We start from the raw sequence: 15,373 nt of genomic DNA on the forward strand, positions 1-15,373 counted from the left end.
TCTTCATAGGGTGCCCTTTACCAAGGAGAAAATGCCTTGGTGCCCATGCCCTTTCAGAAATAAAGCATAAAGGCCTGAAAGCCTACTGTTTATAAAAATAATATAGGCCCCCAACAACACATTCATAAATACCAGTTTCGCTATTCTTATTGGTAGAGAGCGCGACACATGGGTGTGTATAAACCTTTGTTTATGACCAGTAAAAAGTGTTGAAACATGGGCGTGACACGCAAGCTTGCACCTGTGCTTATAAGACAGTTTCTTCATTCCTATTGGTCGAGAGCAATGGCCGAGACAGTTGTGCCACATCACATGATACGCGCCACGTGCACTCCTTATATGGAGTTGATTACCCGGGGGCGACGGAGGGCCTTACCATTTCATAGCTGAAGGGGTGTTGTGTTGAAACAAATCACTGAACAATTATAATTTTTGCATTTATCTTACTTTTTGACCAAAAGTGTTGATGTTTTTTGACCGAAAAGGTATTTATGAATGGGAATCAAAGTGTGTTGAATCGGTTTTCAACTAGTGGTTTAAACCCGCCAAGGCCTGGTTCTTGATAGTTTACCTCGACTTCGTCTCAGTAAAATTATCAAGAACCTGGCCTCGTTGGGTTTAATTCACTAGTTGAAAACCTCTTCACCACACATTGATTCCCTTATTTAAGTGTGCATATAAAAGCATATTTTATGAATTTAGGATTGCCAAAAGACTTAGCACACCGACATAGAGACAAAATAGGCCATACCAGCTTAAACATCTACTGCTCATAACAACCTATGAACAAAGTATGAACAAAGTGTGTAAAAATATTACTTAATGAATTTAGGATCCCCCCAACAAACACTCTATGGGAAAAAAGAAAAAATGAAAGGAGTTCAAACTTAAGGTAGTTTGGTTGTTTTCATTATTATTTTTATTCCGACTTCCACGAATGTAACAAAAGAAAGATTCCCATATGCTATTGCTGTTACACGCATTGTGATTTACATTGCATAATTAGAATCAATTTGACCTCTAACAATCAACATTGGGGTGTGAAATGTTTACATAATGGGAGGAAGGAGAGTACAACATATTGCTATGCCCTTCAAACCAACACTGTCGAATGATGACTTAGGCAATGTAAACAGACATCACTCTGAATTTACAATAATATGTAACCACTCTATAAAATCACTTTCAATAAGAAAAATTTTTGTAACAAATTTAAGTTTTCAAATGCAGAAGATGCAAAGAAGTTTTTTCGATTCGAGTTAGAAGCATATGTGACACGTCCTCAAATTGAATAATTGGGACACAGCAACTCAAAAACTTAGCTAATGGAAGATTTAATCTGAAAAATAACAAAGACCGAAAACTCTCAAGATGTCATTGCGACTCGATCAACAGAAAATAATCATATGTCAAATTAATCAACAATATTATATGACTAAATAATTAATGAAGAAAACAATTAATAAGAATTTCAGAGTAAACTGTTTAAACACAATTGTTGGACAAGTTAATCAAAAACAGAGGCCGACATGTTTGAATCTAGGTACCGCGTAGCTATCACTACTCTGTTTATAGCCATTTATTGTATGTAGCGACTAAATATGCAAATGTGTACCAGCACAAATGGATGGTCAAGGTCAAACTGATACACAGAGTGCGCTTTCTGGGAAAGTGGAGCTCTATTGAGTCAAGTCACGTACGCGCAAATGCTTGCAATCAATGTCAGTCGTCCCTAACAACGGCATCGCCGTATTTTGACCATGAGTAATACACAGACAGATGTGACTAGATGCAGGGTCCTTGGAATTTTACAAAGGGATGTACAGAACCTGAAATTATACGAGACAGACATTTTGGTTGGATTTAAGGTTTCAAAACAATTGCTGTGAAAAAGAGGATAAAAACAACGAAAAACAATAGTTGTGGTCTAGTTGGTTTTATGACACTGCTCTCTAATAGCAAAGTCGTGGGTTTGAATCCCACTTGAGTAATATGCCTATGATTTTTACCCAGAACTCTGGAAAGTACTCCATATACAAAGTGCTAAAACCATATTCTTTATCCCCGGTGCAAATTTGACATCTATTAAATAATTGTTTGATGCTGAATTTTTTAAAAGTTCATCCCATACTGAAGACTAGCAGGGGGAAAGATGACATATTAATGAAAACCCTGAAGCTCAAATCTCTTTGAACAATTGTCAGTAGAGATTCAACACAGATACAGGGCTCAAGTTTTTCACTGCTGGACCACTGACCCGAGACCAGTGATTTCAATGTCGGTCCAGTAAACTCAAGACAGGACAAGTCAGGTGCTCTTGTTTTAATTTTTTCAAAAAATTATGTTCAAATGTTGAGTTTGAGTCTCACAAATAATCCTGCTGAGTAACAACCATAACTTTTCTTAGTGTTTTGTTCAAATGAAAGTTAAACTGTGTACTGTTCTCTTTTCATTTTGATTCTGGTCTTGCAAGTAAAATCCTGTTACAGTAAAGATTCCGAGCTACAAGGCCTGCGGTTTTGTGGATTTTCCCGCTCAAACTCAGAGCCTGACATTTTATTCTTCTCTATTTTGCTAGAGCTTGAAATGTTTTGCTGTTGAAGTGAACACTTTAAGTGAATAGTTCCTTTGATGGGAAAAAATTGCTTTGAATATTATTCTCCGCGAGTAAATTTAACGGCTGATTTGTGGAAATTATACAAAAAGTGATTGGAGTGTATGGACAAATATTTCAAGCCAGTGTTTGAAATTGTAGAACAGTTGAAGTTGGTAAATTACCGTACTATAGACGATGTGACCTCTGACGTCACACGAAAACCATAACATGATTCGCGCGCATACCGCCGGGCAAAACCTTTGTGTTTTGGCAGCCAGCTAGAAAGTGTACGCAATCTTACTGTGACTGCGCAACTCAGTGCCCGGCGAAACATGACGTATAGAGTGTTTTGTCAACAGAGGGCGGTTTGAATGTAAACATAGGTCACATCGTCTATATCCTGTATCACTCAAGATTGCTTATTTTGCAATTGTTGTAAATAGATTGAGTTGTTGTTGCGCTGTAAAAATTCAACTGTGTATTGTTTGCAAAATCATTTGTAATATTTTTGGAATCTTAGTCACCATATTTTAGTTATGTCAGCCGCGAGCAAAAAGTGGTGACAGTCAGAAATATCCAGTAGGAGTCCCAATTTTCTGAGCTGCATTATTTCATGAAAATGACGGATTTGTGAAGAATATATGACGATCAAAACCCACCGCAGAAAAATATATGCTGCCATGGAATGTGAATCTGTTGAAATTAGTGGTTTCTTGCAGGTAAGATTTGAGTTATGAAACTTTGAAAAGAAATGGACCCTGATATCCAGGACGTCACTGTAGTATAAGACGGAGGTGTAAGGCCGGCAGGGCTAGTACCAGTTCTGCTTGTTTTTATGATGGGAAAATAAACTTTATTACTCGGGTACAATGTGCATAATATTATACCAGTACACTGCAGAAACACGTAAATAATAAAATAGAAACTAGTAGAGTAAACACTTCTCGCTGATGTATGATTGCTTTACTGCACATGTTTGCTTTCTATTCCAAATGTTTTTCCAAGCGCTAGTTTTATTTGTGGCACTCCACACACATGTGACTACACACTGTTGTGTTTGAAAACTTCTTTTGATGAGTCAAACTTTTTAAATATAAATATACAAAATTTGGAACAAAGTAGATTTTTGACTTCGTAGCTGACTTTGTAGCCAATGAATTTGAATGATTTTAAATTTAAACTTTGAAAAGAATTTGTTAATTCCTTAATCACTGAACTCAACATGAAAAGTAAATAGATTTTCATTTATTACACATCCAACAGCTCAACTACTGCCAGGACGAATAAAATCAAGAAGTTTAGATAATGGACAAAAAACAAATGGGGAAAACTCAAGCAATTGAGTAGGAACTGAAAACCCAATCCACGTGTATGATCTGAGGTGGGAGTTTAGGCGGGTGTGGCGGTTTCAGTCTTCCGCCGTGTTCAGTTTTCCGGGTGACGTAGCCGGACAATTCAGCACGTTGTTCGAACGGTTTTAGCTTTCCGGCGTGTTCAGTTTTCCGGGTGACGTAGTCAGACAAAAATACTGCCGCGAGTACCCTGTCGACTACTGTAGTGCTCTCAGTGACCCCAAATGTTTCTATTACGATTCTTTTCTGTTTAGTCACATTCTCTTGCCCCATCTTTACTCGTATTCACGCGTACAACTTTAAGCAGGTTACACTGCTTGTGCAACTGGTTAAATACAGGATAGCTTGCTTGGTCTTCACACCAATTTCTCTCATATGATCCACGCGTTCGCCGCTTGTTGTACTCGTGGACGCCGCCATGACAGCTACCGGAGAGTAACACGGATGACTCAATACGGCACTAAAAATTGACTACTTTCGCTTGCTGTGCGCAGGCATCGCATGACATCATGTTACCGTATTTGGTCATTTGGAAAACTGAACACGGCGGAAAGTTGAAACCGCCACACCGGGTCCACAGAGGTGAGAGGTGAGGGAAAGAAACCACTGAGCCAACCAGAGGATAGCCTCTATAAAAATATTTCAATATTCTATAAATGACAAAAATGTTTGAATAACCAGAATGTTACTTTTTAAAGGTAGAGTGATTCTTTTTTCTTTCAACGTGTTAAAATGGCAAACTTATAAAGAAAAGTCACATGATTGTGAAAGCTTCGGCTGAGTACAGTGTCTATACTTGCTGGTACTTGCTGAGAAATCAACAACAAACTGTCACAAACAAACTATGAATCCATCCAGGTCAGCAAGATGACAGCAGGGCCCAATTTCATAGCGCTGCTTAGCAGCCAATTTTGCTGTGCTTACTGTGCGATTTTCATTTCATAGCGCTGCTAACCGTAAGCACATGAAAAGGCATGCTAACCTTCCAGTGCTTACTGCACGAAAATAAATGGTACGTCACAATGCAAATCCATGGTGAACGCGCAATATGGCCGCCTATTTTTTCTGCTAACCTGTGAAATACGCTTGCGCAAATTGTTCTGCTACAGTAAGCTAAAAAAATTGCTTACCGTTTAAAAGCAGCGCTATGAATTTGGGCTCATGTGACAGCATATCTGGCTGCAGCATTCGCAAACAGACACACCCTCAGAATGTAAAAAAACGCACTTTTCATTTTTTAAATTCAAATATTTTTTATTGATTTCTAATAAACTGGGGCCGGGGCATTTCAGACAAATTAATTTCACAGAACAACCATAATACCATCTTTCATTGTAACAAGTAAGCTTTCAGATAGAAATTACACAATTTTTTTCGGGGACACCAAACAACAACCCTACCTTTAATTTGCTTAGTCACAAAGATTAACAAATTGTACAGAAACCTTTCTTTCCAACAAGGTCACTAAAAATGATGAATATCCTACAGTAATAATGACTAAGGATGGACGCCATACAAGCATGGCGGAGGGTAGAATACAAGTGCATGTTTATTATGACTGGCAATATTTGCAGAGTCCTTCATATATCCTGCCTGGGGCTTAATCTCATTAAGTAATAAAGGATGAATGGCATTAACAATTAACCTATGGACTAAGACCATGCCAGCATGTACTGAACAAGTGCTACATACACGTATATCAGTCTCCTACGACAGGTGTAGGGCCTTTTGTACGATAAACATTACTTGGATTTGAATCCGGCTCAGTGAAAAAAAACCCAATGTACCACACCAGGGCTCTTTTTTACACTGGACCGCTAGCCGGACGCAAATGACTTCAGTGTCAGGCCAGATAGGGTCAAGACAGGACAAATTTGATGTTTTTTAAATTTTAATTCAACATCTTTGTCTCAAAAGAATTATTTTCAAATCATTATGTTGAGTTTGAGTCTCACAAAAACTTTCAATCACTGTTGATTATCTCACCAATAAAACAGAAGAGATACATCTTTTCTTAGTGTTTTGTTCAAATGAAAAAGTTTAGATTAAAACCAATGCTCTCATTTTGATTCTAGTCTCTTTTCATTTTGATTCAGGTCTGATAAATAAAATCACATTCCAATAAAGATTCCGAGCTGCAAGTCCTGGGGTCTTGTGGGTTTCCCCAACAATTTTAAAATCAAGGTGCTTGAACAAAGATAATTTTTGAAAACTTTTGAAAATGGGCCATATTTTTTACCGCGTGAGGGCGCTCTCAATCACTTCCGGGGTTATATTCATTCATACCCAAACCATTTATTAAAGACTGGAACACATTACCACCACAGACATCAAATCCATCACGGACAATAAGACTTTTGAAGGAGCCGTTATAATCCACCTCTAAAGCAAATTGAAACTACGGCGCAACAAAAGTGACAGAACGCCTATTGATTTGTGCAGGGCGAATCGCGTATACCCCCGGAAGTGATAAAAATACTATTTATAGCGCCCTCGCGCGGTCAAAAATAAGGCGCATTATGAGAAAAGTAGCACCTTGTAAGGGTTTACAAGGTCCCAGCACACTCAGCAGACACTGCAAGAAACACTGGGGCAAACCCCTTCTCTGAGCGCTAAGTGTACTGGCGGCGGAGTGGCGGTATATTTTACATGCATGTAATTTACACAACGCAATGAAACCTACAGCTTTATCACTTCCGAAGGATAAAGCAATGATGCTTAAGTGTCGTGCTTAAGGACACAAGTGTCAAGACCTGGACTCGACACCATACTCGGCTGATCAGAAACACCATGAGCTTGGGTCCAGTGCGCTTAACCGCTCAGCCACAACATGTTTTCATTTTATGTATTGTACGAAATCGGATAATGAAACAGAGATGTTATCCGATTGGTTTTGGAAAGTGTTCTCATTTATCCATTTTAAAGCCATTATACACTTTCGGTAAACAGTATTGTCCAAGTCATCGCAACTTATATAAATAAAATAACAAACCTGTGAAAATTTAGGCTCAATCGGTCATCGGAGTGGGGAGAAAATAACGGGAAAACCCACTCACATGTCATGACATGTGTTTAAAATAAATCCGTAATTCTCGCTATCGAGAATTGAAATTGTTTTAATGTTTTCTCAAAAAGTAAAGCATTTCATGGAACAATATTTCAAGAGGAGTCTTTCACCATTACCTTCTGTAAACCCTGTAAGTTATTTGTAAATCTATGTATTTTTTTTTTCTGTACCGAAAGTGTATAATGGCTTTAATCCTCAACAGGTATGTCATGAAACAATGATGGTTAAATGTCATCCTTGCGAAAACACAAGAAATGTAGTCGGAAGGGAATGCTACGATTACAATAACACATGGAGGACCTTTTCTTTCCAAGTAAAATATTTGAACACAATTTTGCACAACAATGAGCATGAATAATGTACAACGTAATACAATGCAAATTTGTTCTGTGCTACTGAGCAGATGTCAGTACTTCATTGTATAACATTGTATAATTATACAATTGTAAATCAATGTTGACACTTTTCAATATGCTACTGTGCAGCTAGTTACACTGTTGCTGCCTAGCAATATCATGCTGGGATTAAAACTTAACACTGGAAACAATCCCAACCCCATCACCAGTAAATTCAAGACCAAACAATTAAAAGTCTAGTTACCTCACTGTGAAATATTTTTTTGTTTTAAATGTTGTTCAAATGTTGACTTTCAGTCTGATAATTATCTTCAGTTCTGGGCACAAAAACTTGCTAAACATACAAGTGTTCCTTAGCAGAAAAAGTTTACACATCACAATTACACTAAGTGCGCATTGGGTGACTGGTGCCCCACTCAATATTTGCTTAGTAAAATAAATCTGTCAAGCAGTATTCTGCTATGAAATTGGGGCCCTGTTGTGTGAAAGTATACTTTACCCAATAAAACAAATGGGATAAACTTTCTCTTAGTACTTCTTCAAATAAAAAAACAGGTTTATTGGATTATTATGTTAAACAACAGAGGGTAAACTGTGTACAGATACATGTATCTCCTCATTTTGATTCTTGTCTTGAAAACCAATCCTGACCTAAACATTTTAGAGCTATAAGCCTCGTGGTCTTAAATGGTTTTTACCCCAAAATGCAAAGCCATGGCATGAAGTTAAGTAAAACATGCCAATACTTGAACAGAATGTTTTTTGTGTGGACAAATTATTATACAAAGGAACGGCCTATACTGTGGTTCCAAAAACTAAGGGCGACAATTGCAAATGTCAGCAGACGACGAAATAACACGCCCCGCCCACTCACTACTGCGTAGTCAGTTTGTGATGACGTCACAATGAGGGTTGTAACTACAAAACTAAACAAAGAGCATTGTGTTCATTGTGTAGCATTGTTTGATGAATCACATGTAAATATTGGTAGGCCATAATGTTGGACAAAATGCTTGTTTCGCCAGTCTATTCATTATGCAGTTTTATACTTTTTATTGTTATTACACAATGTGGCTGCAGAGATAGATAAAAAGGTTTCAAAGGTTGCGATGGTAGCAAATTAAAATCTAAACAGGGAGAGAGCTTCACAATAATTTATCCCACCGTTACCATGGTAACACAGGATGGTAATATCAATAAACAGGCAGCAGGTGGAGAAAGTCTCTACCTTCAATCTTGAGTATACAATGTTGGCTTTGTGCAGCACATGCTTTCACTTTTAATGTAGTCATAATGTACATTGTGGCTTAAAACTAACGTTGTATGAAATTGGGCCCAGGTCTAAAAAATGATACTTTGTTAAATGGCAATTCCATGTTCAATTGACCATGCTGTGATTTATCTAACTTTCCATGTAAAATTTTGTTAAAAGCGTTGACAAATTAATATTTTCCAGATAAGTATCCATGGAATCGGCACATTATGTATTTAAGGCCAATGATGAACAGTATAGCCAGAGTAACTGTGGAATTACACAAAGAATTGGAAAGTGGTGGTAGGCATGGAGTTTCCTATGAGAGAGGGCAAGGCCATTTTCATGTTTAATTGGGCGCTTTCATTGGAAAATCTGAAAGCTTATGGGAAATAATGTACCAGGGCCAAGACCAGGGGCAACAGAGCCCATGGCCTCCGTGTAATAGGCCTACTAGGGCCCAATTTCAAAGAACTGCTTGAGCAGAGAAAATTGCTTAACAAGTTTCTATTAAGAAGAAGATGAGCAGGATACCAGTCAGAAATTGTACTTGTGACATTATAGTTTGGCTGTAAGCTTATTTGTGTACGCTTAGCTGCTTTTTGTGATTAAACAGGGCCCAATTACATAGAGCTGCTAAGCACAAAAATTTGCTTAGCATGAAATTTATCACTCGTAAAAACAGGATTACCAGCCAAATTTCGATTTGTTGCATATATTGTTACTGGTATTCAGTTTTTTTTCTAATCCTGAACACCACGTGGAAGTTTGGCTGGTAATCCTGTTTTTATCAAGGCAAAACAAATTCATGCTAAGCAAATTTTTGTGCTTAGCAGCTCTATGACATTGGGCCCAGCTACTACAAAATTAGGCCAAGGAGTAGGGTGGGGGTTGGGGTTGAGAAGGATCACATACCTCCATCTTCTCAGCTAATTCTTGTTGCATCTGATCTTGCCTCTTGACTAACTCTTCATTACGCTCCAGTAACGCCTTGCCGAGCTCCGCGGCTAGAATCAGATCCTTCTCTTTTTGCTCCAGTTGAGCGTAGACATCATCCTCCCTTGACCCCTGACCCGGCGACGCCGCCTCCATCCGATCCACGCCGCCGAAATTATCAAAGAAATCCAACGACCCCTGGCTGGGGTCGAAATCGTCGAAGGAGAGGTTATCCAGATTATCCATGATGGATCCCTGGTCAGACATGGCGGTAGGAATGTTAAAATGGTGCATCACACCAAGCCTTGACATGGTCTAACAACACGTAACAGTGTGCTGTCGAGGACTGTGTTTTGTGAACAACCCTATAAATCATCGGTAGTGGCGGTGGTCCCTGTATTGCAGGGAGTTCAAGAGCGACGCTTTGTGATTGTGAAGTGTCGTCAGCTGCTGCTTTTATCATACGGTCAGAAACGGCCCTCTACCTGTTGAACAAAGAAAAGCAATGAGTGCGTCATGTGCCATAAACGGACAGATTTTTAAGCCATTCATATAAAGACAATCGACCGTGAAGCTGCTATTGTGTTGGTTCAATCAATACACAGAGGAATATTCACATTTTTTTTATAATGAGTGTCAAGTCTTTGATCACCGAGATTTTTATGTTTTGAACAAGTCCATACAGGATTGTGTCTATTTTTGTTTTTGTTTCATGGGGAAAAAGAATTGGTGACCTTGAATTTAAAAGCATGTGTTTCAATTGAGATTTTTTGTCAAAGAGAATGAATAGGCCTATAAAATGTATTTTCGGTGGTCTAGCAGTTAAGACAACTGTTAAAGATGCTATGTCAGATTTTTGCCCCAAACATTAAAAAAAAAGATTTTTGAGTGAATGGTATTTCAAAGAGTATCACCCGCTCTAACGAAAACAAGTTTAACTTTTACTTTTAATGGTCAGGAACCATGACAAAAATTTAAAACGTTTCTTACAAAACACACAAGAATTGGTCACGTGATATATTGTCGGGATCCCGACAAAAACTAATTTTGAGCACTTTATTTCACTGCTACTAATAATTGGCCGACTTTTTCGAGCAATGGCTCAAATGAAAGCTTGTAAATTTCTCGACCCCCATCAAAATACCTATTGAATTTTAAATAAAAATTTTGGGGTAAAATCGGCCAAAAATCTGACATAGCATCTTTAAAGAAATGCAAGGGTAAATGGGTTTGAATCATAGAGCTATATATATTGACTAGAGCGCTAACTTGCTCTGCGTTTTGAAGCCACCCTGGGCGCAGACATGTTTGGTGTGTTGCGTGAATTCGGAATTTTAAGAGAACACACATTGCCGCGATTATTTTTAGATTCGGCGTGTGCGTATACGTACGCAGCTGTCCACTCGTGTACGTCCGCGCTATGAAAACCGCAACTTCGACTTGATTGCCGTACTAAAAAAAGTAAACGCGCCTTTTAATCATGACGCACATGACGCTCGCAGTTTGTGCGCTGATCAGCAGATTGTGCGTTCACATTTACTGCATTTTTTGCTTCGATGGCACATAAACAAGAACAGACGTACGATCATGCAAATAGCCGTACAATTGCCGTACAAAATTTCAAGCTTTTGTATTGGTTTGTACATAAACATGGATGCGCCCACATGGCTTCAAAACTTTAGTGCGTGTATAAGGGGGCGTTAGCGCTCTAGTCAATATATATAGCTCTATGGTGTGAATCCAATCCAAGTAGACAGTGAATATCTTCCGGAAGAATTTGGAAAGCACTGAAAATATAGTGCTTATCAAACATCGGTGTAATTATTACATTTTTTACATATTGTATGAAATTAGTAAACACATTTTATTGTTGAATTTATAAATTGAGGAGCACAGACAATAAACTAAATCAAACATTCATATTCCAAAATTTTCTGTAATTTAGAAAAATTCAGTAGAAAAAAATTAACCACTTCAATCAATCGAAATCATTGCAAATTCCATAAGGTTAGCCAGATATGTTTTCTGATACAAAAAAAGTATGATTTAGCTTGATTAGGCCCCCTATTAGTTTTATTTTTATTTGTCAAAATCATTCAAACCAATGATCCTGGAGCTATCTCTATGGGAGATATACATCTGCCACTTCCTCCCTTAACTTCCAATTCTATCCTTACCCCAGTCCAAAAACTTCAACAAACACAGAGGAACACACATTTTAAACTGCATACAAAGTTTTGAAATCATAAGGGGAAAAAAACCATTTGGCTTATTTTTGATGATTTCCACTATTTGTAATGTTTTGACAACGCTGATCGCTAAACACCATTTTAAGTTCCTGTGAGTATTGATTTTCTGCAAACTTTTTCAAACAACTAAGCACAGTGTAGCCCAAGTAAATATTTGAAGAATTGTTCTTGCTTTGCTAACATGAATAAAAACCTTCTTTAAACATCTTTTCAAACCTGTACATTTTGAAAAAAATATTATTGAAAAGGTTGTTATTTATGATTAAAAAAAATAAAAATAAAAATGGGGTCGGGTTTTTTTAATGGTAGGGCGGGGACGATCAACAATTTTTTTTGTATGTGGCCTAATATTGTAAAGTACTGCACACAGATCCTTGTTTGCTCTGATGAGCCAAACGCAGACAGAAAACAAACAAACTCAAATTCTGTCCAATATGAAACACATTGATTTATTTATTCTTCGAGAACCACAACTTGTTCAATGCTCAGTCACTCACAGAACTCAGCATTTAACTATGTGGATTGGATTTTGTCGACTGTGCAGCATCCCATTATAGTTGCGATTAACGTAACTCTCCTCCCGGCGGCTGTTGGAAGGAGGGTTACCCTCCTCACGACGACCGTTGGAAGGAGGGTTACGTTATCGCAACTACATCCCATAATAATAATGGGTTTTCCCTGGAATAATTCTCAGGGGTTTTCCTCCCACATCTAAAACTGAAACTTCATCCCTTGTCTTCTCTCCATTTGTTCTGCGCTTGAGGCTTTTTGCATTAGGCTACAGTTCACATCCAGCACAGATTTCCATCTTCAATCTTCAATGGTGAAACCCTTATTCAGCTATAAACATAGCTATACCATGGTGCTATGGTTCCATCGTCACATATCAGCAGTCATTCACAGTCACACTTAAGTACATTTTAGTCTTTACACACACACAGGCCCAGGCTTATTTACTGCCCTGAATGAATGCTGGTCATCTCACCAACTGACAAGCTCGCCCTCAACAAAGTCGCCCCCTGCAAAGTCGCCCCCTACCCGGCTCGCCCCGGGTTGAAACAAAGTCGCCCCCTGGCAATGTCGCCCCCAGCAAAGTCGCCCCCTGACAATGTCGCCCCCAGCCAATGTCGCCCCCTAGCAAAGTCGCCCCCAGATATTGTTCGGAAAATAATTAAGGCTACAATTATTATGGTAAAAAAACATTTTCAGAAAAAATTCCGTATGAAGTAATGTGCTTGTGGAAGGTCTAACCCTAACCCTAACCCTAACCCTAACCCTAACCCTTAACTATTTTCTGGGGGCGACTTTGCTAGGGGGCGACATTGGCTGGGGGCGACATTGTCAGGGGGCGACTTTGCTAGGGAGCGACATTGTTTGGGGGCGACATTGTCAGGGGGCGAATTTGTAACAACTCGGGGCGAATTTGTAACAACTCGGGGCGAGCCGGTTAGGGGGCGACTTTGCAGGGGGCGACTTTGTTGGTGGCGAGCTTGCTAGGTGGCGAGATGACCAGCCCCCCCCCTGAACATGCTTGAAGAGTCAGTAATTTTAGAATAAGTTAATAAATAAAAGTAAGATAAAAACTCTACATAAAAATAAAAGCAAGATAAAACGGAAAAGTTTCCGTATGGCGCCACCACTTTTTCATTCGGTATAAAATAATATATAGGAACTTATTTACCTGATTGATATACACCCTTTTTGTAAAAATTAGTGAAAAAGTGGTGGCGCCATACGGAAAGTTATCCGATAAAACTCCACAATGTCACCATGGTTTTTACTCACCTCAATTATTTATCATTTATCGTTGACGACCGCACACACACACAAATCCTTGGAAAAAATCGACACTGTCTGCACGGTTTCTCACAATGTTATGATGCATGTTTTTTTTTATGCAAAGATCGTATAGCGCCGCACACACACGGACGTACACACGCAGACGACATCCGCACGACGAGTTTGTTTACGACGAATAGGCATCAGACTCAGCGGCTGTTTGATGTTTTGTGATAAAGAAACAGAAAATAGTTAAGAACTTTAAAAATTGATACCTAGACTACCCCGATACAGTTTTACGCGTGTAAAGCTAACTTTTGAATGGTTACCATACTAATCGTTTCTGATTGGCTTTTGCATTCAACACTCACAAAAAACAGAAACCGTTGGGTATTCAACGCGCGGTGTTCGACTTGTTCCGGAGGTTTGTATTTTTTATCATTTTCAATTTTATCTAAAAAGGACACATTTTGGCCGTAAGATTTAACTTTCATTAAACTCTGTGAAATCATGTTTTAATTTCGTGTGTGTAGAGTACGAATAGGTATCCAGAGAGGAATAACTCTGCTCCAAGTCCAAGTCAAGTTTATTTTTAATAATTTTTTATAAAATTTTACTTTTTTAAGAAAATTTTGTTTTTGTATTTTTTTCTCGGGTATTTTTTTACTTGGGGGGGGGGGGGGGGGGGTGTAGTCCACCTTGTTGAGCTGTGTTCTAATAGACCGATTGAAAAAGTTTTCGTATGGCACCACCACTTGATGACAAACTCGACCGATCCAAGGCAACGTGTTCCTTTAAACTTAATAAGCAACAAATGCAATGTTACACAGCACCCAATAATGTAAATAAAAATAAAAAAACAGGTTTTACATTAAGTAGGGGCCTACTGTGTACACGTAGTTCAGTTTACAATGCATTTGTTCGGTTCAATTGTTACCCCCCAACTAACTTACCCATTACCAATGTTGTATAGTAAGTGCTTTGGTCTTTAGAACCAAAATTATAGAATTATTTCCTCAACCCATTCTTACAGCTATTGTTTTATTATCATCAGCTGCAGAGTGAGACTGCAAAATGAGTAAGTCCGTTCGTGGTGCCCTGACTCCAGGTAGGATAGTCTCCACTGATGGGATCAACGCTAGAACCAGCCGTCTTAACCAGTTGTTTCTTGGAAAGACCGGCACAGCAGGATGGCGTACGCATATCGCCAGAGAAGGACTTCTTGATGCCCTGCTGGTGCTCTACGAAGAGTGCAGTGGTGAACAACTTATCAGAGATAAGCATATCTCTACGTTTGTTGCTAAATGTGAGTTGATGATTGCCCTCTGAAAGATTTCTTTTTCCTGTCACTTTTGTATTTAAAATCTTGTAGTTCAAAATGAATAGAAGAATCGGAATATAAAGTAGGCCTACTTCCCATGAATTTTTCACTAGTCAATAGGCCAGAGGCCAGTGGTTTTAATGTTGGGCCAGTGACCTTATGACCAGGGCCCAATCTCAAAGAGCTGGTAAAAGCACAAAAATTTGCTTAGAATGAAATGTTTTCCTTTATAAAAACAGGATTACCAACAAAATTTCCATTTGTTGCATTGCTAGTTGCTGGTGTTCAGCTGATGTTTGCTGAAATACAAGGCATGTGTCTTACATGGAATAGCAGGGCTGGAATTTCACGGCGGCCACGACGGCCATTGCTGTCGTTGCCCTTCAAGTGGCCGTGATGCCCTTCAAGTGGCCGTGATGCCCCTTGAAAATAACCAAACATCACGGCCAAGTTTGCTGTGCCCTT

General features: G+C 38.8%; 2 protein-coding genes across 3 annotated transcripts in view; one reads left to right on the forward strand and one right to left on the reverse strand.

Moving 5' to 3' along the window:
- Window positions 1-13,665, reverse strand: part of LOC117289871 (BICD family-like cargo adapter 2) — a 33,572-nt gene extending 19,907 nt beyond the window's left edge. For both annotated transcript variants that reach the window (XM_033771056.1, XM_033771055.1), the window contains exons 1-2: window positions 13,594-13,665; window positions 9,539-10,044 (exon numbers count right to left, since the gene is read on the reverse strand). In XM_033771056.1, coding sequence (XP_033626947.1) covers window positions 9,539-9,871 — 333 coding nt within the window. In that variant the 5' untranslated portion in view covers window positions 9,872-10,044; window positions 13,594-13,665. The remainder of the gene's footprint in view (window positions 1-9,538; window positions 10,045-13,593) is intronic.
- Window positions 13,666-13,974: 309 nt separating this feature from the next.
- The window catches only part of LOC117290436 (citron Rho-interacting kinase-like), a 42,931-nt gene continuing 41,532 nt past the window's right edge, over window positions 13,975-15,373 (forward strand). Inside the window, exons 1-2 of the mRNA XM_033771849.1 lie at window positions 13,975-14,011; window positions 14,642-14,893. Of these exons, the coding sequence (XP_033627740.1) occupies window positions 14,662-14,893 (232 nt within the window). The 5' untranslated portion in view covers window positions 13,975-14,011; window positions 14,642-14,661. The remainder of the gene's footprint in view (window positions 14,012-14,641; window positions 14,894-15,373) is intronic.

The sequence above is a fragment of the Asterias rubens genome, chromosome 5 (assembly GCF_902459465.1).
Source record: "Asterias rubens chromosome 5, eAstRub1.3, whole genome shotgun sequence".
NCBI lineage: Eukaryota > Metazoa > Echinodermata > Asteroidea > Forcipulatida > Asteriidae > Asterias > Asterias rubens.